The sequence below is a fragment of the Leptodactylus fuscus genome, chromosome 7 (genome assembly GCF_031893055.1).
Source record: "Leptodactylus fuscus isolate aLepFus1 chromosome 7, aLepFus1.hap2, whole genome shotgun sequence".
Lineage (NCBI taxonomy): Eukaryota > Metazoa > Chordata > Amphibia > Anura > Leptodactylidae > Leptodactylus > Leptodactylus fuscus.
In genome coordinates this window covers 65,751,190-65,757,189 of record NC_134271.1, presented here as the reverse complement: position 1 = coordinate 65,757,189, position 6,000 = coordinate 65,751,190, and the positions used below count along the sequence as shown (strand labels likewise).

The window sequence follows — 6,000 nt, the reverse complement described above, 5'->3', positions numbered from 1 at the left end:
TCCTTTACTTCTATGCACCAAAAATGCACCATTTTGCTTCAGAAAGCTGGTGTGTCAATTTTAAAAAGTTTATATACATTTTAATCCTCAAACCTCAGCAACATAAACCTTTTTATTATCTTCACATCTGATAAACTATTCTTGTATCAGAAACAAATTGCTAAAATACAAAAACCTGTAGTCTGTACTCTGCAGGTGGTTGAAAATTATGCTTTAATTGAGGGAACAAAGACCAGTTCAATTTATACATGCTGGAAGGCTGATAAAAGTTCTCTCAGTTAGAATATACAGTGGCTCATTTGACTGGAGGAGAACACAGCCAGTGGGGGTCTTCAAGTGTTCTTGCCCCAGGCTAAAAGGGGGTTAATTAACATATTATATCAAAAAGACATCAAGTTCTTTGCATTAGCCACCTGCCAAAACTGTAAGTCACTGTGATGTTGTGTTTCCTGGGATGAATTGCTCTTCCTTATGCCTTCCATTCCATATTTCTCTATATTGCTAGATTTTTCAAGTACATTTTATCCACATATTTGCCTGTAAACAAAATGCAGGAAAGCTTGGACTTGGAAAGTAGCTCATTGCATCTTCAGGGACTTTTCAGTGTCAGACACCAGGGCATCATTGCAGTGAACCATATCTTCTTCCTCTGGAAGGTCTGGTTGAGGGTATACCACGTAGCAAACTTTCTGTCCACAGTATGTCATCTTTTCTGGAAGGAACATGTAAGTCGTGTTATTATGGAACACAAAAGATAATGTATATGTAGTAACAATGTAGTGTTTCTTCCTAAGTATGATTCTAAAGCTCAATCACAGTGGAACCCTTCCTTTAAGAGGGGTCTTATAACTGGTCAAAGCAACATAGAAACAATTCTAGAGTTAAACGTCAAAGACGTTCAATGTATAGATTAGGCCTCATAGCTAAGAATGACCCTCGATTTCTGCTTACATTACTTTAGATTCCCTCTATCCAATTCATGATGTCTCTGACTGTCCACTTGGCACCAGTTGTTTCCCTTGTTTGCTTGCTTTGAAGGGGAAGAGTTGCTTTGGTTCTCACATTCTATGAGTAGGTCTAAACTGATATGGGTTTTCTTTCTATCATGGGCCCCCCAAGCCAGTGGCATGATCATCAAGGATATTTATGGCATATTCTTATGATACTGGGGGCCACATCCTGGATCCCTCACTGATAACAAAAGGAGGGTTCTATGCCTCAATTTGTGGACTTTGGAACTGGATGAAAAAGACCAAAGAATTGTCTGTGTGCAGTTTTTACATTATCGCCTATGGAATGTACGGGCTATAGAGTATGTTTACAGTATGACATATATTTACATCTGGAAAAGTGCCTTGGAGTGGCATTTATTATACAGCATATGCCTAATAATTGCATCATTTCACCTTTTGTGTACCTGAAGAAATTAAAATGTATTCTATCTAGGAGCTGGCATGCACTTATTTCTAGTGTAAATAATAGTAAATTTGTCAGACAGCTGGCTGGGCGCTGCTAGACCCCACCCATATTTTGAAAGTGGCAATGGGGCACAGACAATAAAAATTTGCTAATTATACAGGAAAAAAAAGGATTTACAACAGAAAACTGGTTCAAAAGGGGTGCTATGTCTTATTAGGGAAAGACAGTACAGGGACTTATTAGACCATGGATGCCTTGCTAAAGAATTTGGGGTGATGAATCTTTCAAAAAGTCCTCACAGTAAAGGAGGTACATGCACTAGCACCACCCTAAGGAAGGTAGCACTCTATAGATCAATGTACGGTTTTAAAAATAACCCTATTAGCATAATCTGGAAATGACATCCAAGTCAGAATAGCTCATCCTAAAAGTAGAAGGAATCATCCACAGACAGCTGTTTCATGGTTATTGCCTTTCATGAGTGCAGAGCAAGGTGCTGGCTGTGTGAGCACTCTACATATGGGTCGGAAGGGTTATTATGTCTCTTTAGTGAGAGATGCTACAGGGACTTGTTAGACCATGCATACCCTGCTACAGAATTCAAATTCTGGGAAAGAAATATGCCAATAATACTTTGTTGGTGGAAAATAGGACCATACTCTAGTGCCTCGTTTTGGAAGGAAGCTCACTATAGATCAATGCATATTTATTTATTTATTTATTTAAAACCTAATAGCATAATCTGTGACATTCCTCTTTTTCACTATGGTATTATTTTCATATTACTTACCTAGAATTGTAAGCATGCATGGTTTAACAAATCTCTCCCTAATGAGGCATAGTACCCCTTCTGACCCACATCTAGACCTCTGACACAGGCAGCACCCTTGTCTGCACTGACGAGAGGCATTAACCTAAAAACAGCTGTTTGGAGGAGTTATTCTGGTTTGGGTTATTAGATTTTCTTTTTTTTTTTTTTTTGTAAACTATGAATTAATCTATACTGGGCTACCTTTTAAAGGGTGGTGCTAGAGCATGTTCCTAATTTCCACCAAGGAGAAATTATTAGCATATTACTTAACCAGAAAACTGACATAGGCAATCTAATAGCCCTCCCCCCACCCCCTTCCAAAGAATGACTTACCAATAAATCTGTCTATACACTTTGGTTTATTCTTCCAGTAAACTGCCAGGAAAAAAACTGGCACACCCGTTAAAATGATTATGAGTCCAACACCACACACCACTGGTTCTGAATAGAAGCTGAATATCAGTAGGAACGCCCAGAAACACAGATAGGTGATTGGAATCAGAAGGTTCACCTGAAATAAACAGAAATTATTCCTTTTTTTAAAATCTGAATTCTCCTTAGAAAAATTTCTATGTAGAAATACTGGGTATGTAATTTCATTTTACACACGGATAACAGAGACTATGTGAGAGATAAAATAGATACAATTATTATATTATTAGAATACATATTATCATTTGTCAGTAGCAACCTGGTCCGTATCACTCTTTTACTTGTGCTAGCAACATACCATGTATATTAGAAGGAGAAGAACTAAACAGACTTTGCAAATTTACGGCTTTATACAGTATATATCTATTTCTTTATCAAGGATTATCATTTAATATTTATTGTACTAAACATTTAGAGGACGCTCACATGGCCAAAAATGAAGAGGGATTAGAGGCATTCTGATACTGGTTAGGCCCAGATGACTGAGCCTAAACAGCGGGAGTCTTGAGCTGTGGACTATGAGGCTGAATCAGCTGCAGACTCCACAGCAAGATCAAACAGTATACCAGAGTACAGGAGTAATAAATTAACAATGCACAGACTGCCAGTATTCACAGCATATCAGAATGGAGATCAAAAGATTAACCTTCCTTGGTGTGTTGAAGATGACCTGTGGGCCCCCAGAGGTTCTGGGCCTGATGCAGCTATGATCAATGAGATACCTATAGTGACACCTCTGATCAGCGCTGAATATAAAGCTCCAATGTATATTACTTTATGCCACCCAATGGCGTGTAAGGAAAGTGAATATCATATATTTTCCTTTATGTAGAATACTGGAGTACTGGTTGAACCCTTCAAGGGTGCCTTCAGACATGACATTACACGATGCAGTACACGTTAAGCAGGTAAAATCAGAAATAAAACTGTTTTGAAATAGTTTTTGAGGAACTTTCCCAATTTTTCAGGTGCAACTAACTTATTTAACATAGTTAATCTGTAATAAAACAAAAGGTACTAAAAATGCATCAATGCTTTTGATAAAATTATTTGGTAGAGTTGCCTCCTAGATTTATGGCATAGCCACAGAATAAGCCAATAAAAATATGTCCAACAGTCTGGCAATAAGTCCCACCTCTGGGAACCATACATGTTTTGAGAACAGGTGTCCCACAACATCCATCGTGTAGTCACTGTGATTGAAGAGCAGACTGTCCATGTGTGGTTTTCTCCACTCACTTCTATGGGAAAAAAAGTTAAGAATGCCTGATTGGCTTCTTATAATGTTGTGAATAGTCACAACAACCAATCAGCATTTAGTTATAAACACAGTTTAAGGTGGCAGCAACCTCGCTCTTGTAGCAGCAATGCGCTGAGTAAATCAATACAAAGCCATCAGGGTATGGGGCCCATAGGATGGAAGTGGATTTAGGATGATGTGCACACTTCAATACAAGTCCGCAAAATCTATGTACCATGAAATGGTTTAGACTTTATTGTAACAGGCACTACGCGTTTTGGGCATACGCCCTTTTTCAAGTGCAAAATAATAACTAGCTGAGGATCCAGACCACTCACTCTGGCGTTCACAGCTAGTTATTATTTTGCACTTGAAAAAGGGCGTATGCCTGAAACGCGTAGTGCCTGTTGGGATTCACATTTGTCTGTGGGCAAATGTGCTGTAGAATACTATTCAAAACCTGTATTCCTCCGTACCCAACCTTATCTGATCTTTTATCCAGGCTAGAGGCAGCCTAACAGGTTACTAGAGGTTCCTTTTGATTCTACGGTTTTCTCCAATAAATGTATCCTTTTGCTCTAATATTGTAATCAGTTACTGTACATCTATCACTGTTACATCCAAACATAGAAAGTTTCATTTGATTCTAACAACTCCTTCTCGGTTGTTATTATTTTGTTAATGAGTGTAAAGTACTGCTATATAAACGTACTGTGTGCATTATGCATATATTTTATTGAACTTTGTTGTAATCTGCCCCCCACAGGCCAAGGTAAGTGACAATATCCATTAAAAATAACTCTCCAGCAGGAAAGAAAGTGTTCTGGGTGCCAACTTGCAGAAGTATATGCCAACATCAGCATGGGTCCGGGAAAAGTCGAACTCTGGCATAGATATGTGTGTAGTGGTGTCAAAGCACTACAAAGCTGGTGGGAAAAATGGACTGTGTGTCTGAATGGATGCTGCATAACTGGCCCTCTGAAGTTGAGGCAGAGATCCAGGCTTCTACAAGTTTGGAAGGGTGCACGCAACAAGGCCAGAGTGTTGTCATGGAGAAACAGAGCTGAGACTTCAACCCTCTGAAGAGTCACATCTCAGATTCTGTGCAAGACTTCAACCCTGGAGCTGTGCTTGGGTCACTGAGGGTTGTGTGGGACTTCAGCTCTGGGCAAGAGGGTGAAAGACAAGCAGAATTATGCCTGGTTCACATCTGCTTTCGGTATTTCATTCGGGGAGTCCGCTTGGGGACCCCCAGAATGGAAACCTTATACACATTAAAAAGCGGTTAGCTAAGAAACCACATGAACCCCATAGACTATAATGGGGTCCATGTGGTTTGCACACAAAACGTGGAGAGAAAAGTGCTGCTTACAGGTCTTTTCTCTCCGCATGACTCATGTGGAAACCACACGGACCCCATTTTAGTTTATGAGGTCCGTGTGTTTTCTTAGCTAACTGATTTTTAATGCATATAGGTTTCCGTTCGGGGGTCCGTGAGAGATTGTTAGTCTTGTGGCCTGTAAAGTAGCCAGGCTATAGGCAACCTCTGAGAGATTCAAAGGGGCGCTGTAGGGTAGATGCAACCTGACCTTATGTGAGCTTGTGGAGTATCACACAGACTCCTGACCCTTGTATATCACTCCTAAAAGCTAAGGGTATGTTCACACATCAGTATGCCATCAGTCCGTTTGAATTCAGTTTGAGACTAAAAATGGCCTGATACACATACTGATTGTATACTGACACCTTTTTATGCTGATAGCAAACGCTGTCCGTCCCCTAGAGGACAGATAAGGGGATTAAAAGTAGCAATTGTAAACAGAGTAGAGATAAGGACATATAATAAATGTCCCTGTGTCCTACTTATCTCTACTTTGTTTACAATTTTCTACTTTTAATCCCCTTATCTGTAGTCTAGGGGAAGGACAGCGTTTGCTATCAGCATAAAAAGGTGTCAGTATGCAATCAGTATGTGTATCAGGCCATTTTTAGTCTCAAACTGAATTCAAACAGACTGATGGCATACTGATGTGTGAACATACCCTCAGTAAGGGTCCTGTGAAATTTTCCACTAGTGGAAAAAAATAGCTAGAAGAAC

At 39.6% G+C, this 6,000-nt stretch overlaps 1 protein-coding gene across 1 annotated transcript in view; it reads right to left on the bottom strand.

The window, feature by feature from the left end:
* Window positions 1-205: 205 nt before the first annotated feature.
* SLC7A10 (solute carrier family 7 member 10) overlaps window positions 206-6,000 on the bottom strand; it is a 71,405-nt gene continuing 65,610 nt past the window's right edge. The window contains exons 10-11 of the mRNA XM_075282036.1: window positions 2,564-2,741; window positions 206-712 (exon numbers count right to left, since the gene is read on the bottom strand). Coding sequence (XP_075138137.1) covers window positions 579-712; window positions 2,564-2,741 — 312 coding nt within the window. The 3' untranslated portion in view covers window positions 206-578. The remainder of the gene's footprint in view (window positions 713-2,563; window positions 2,742-6,000) is intronic.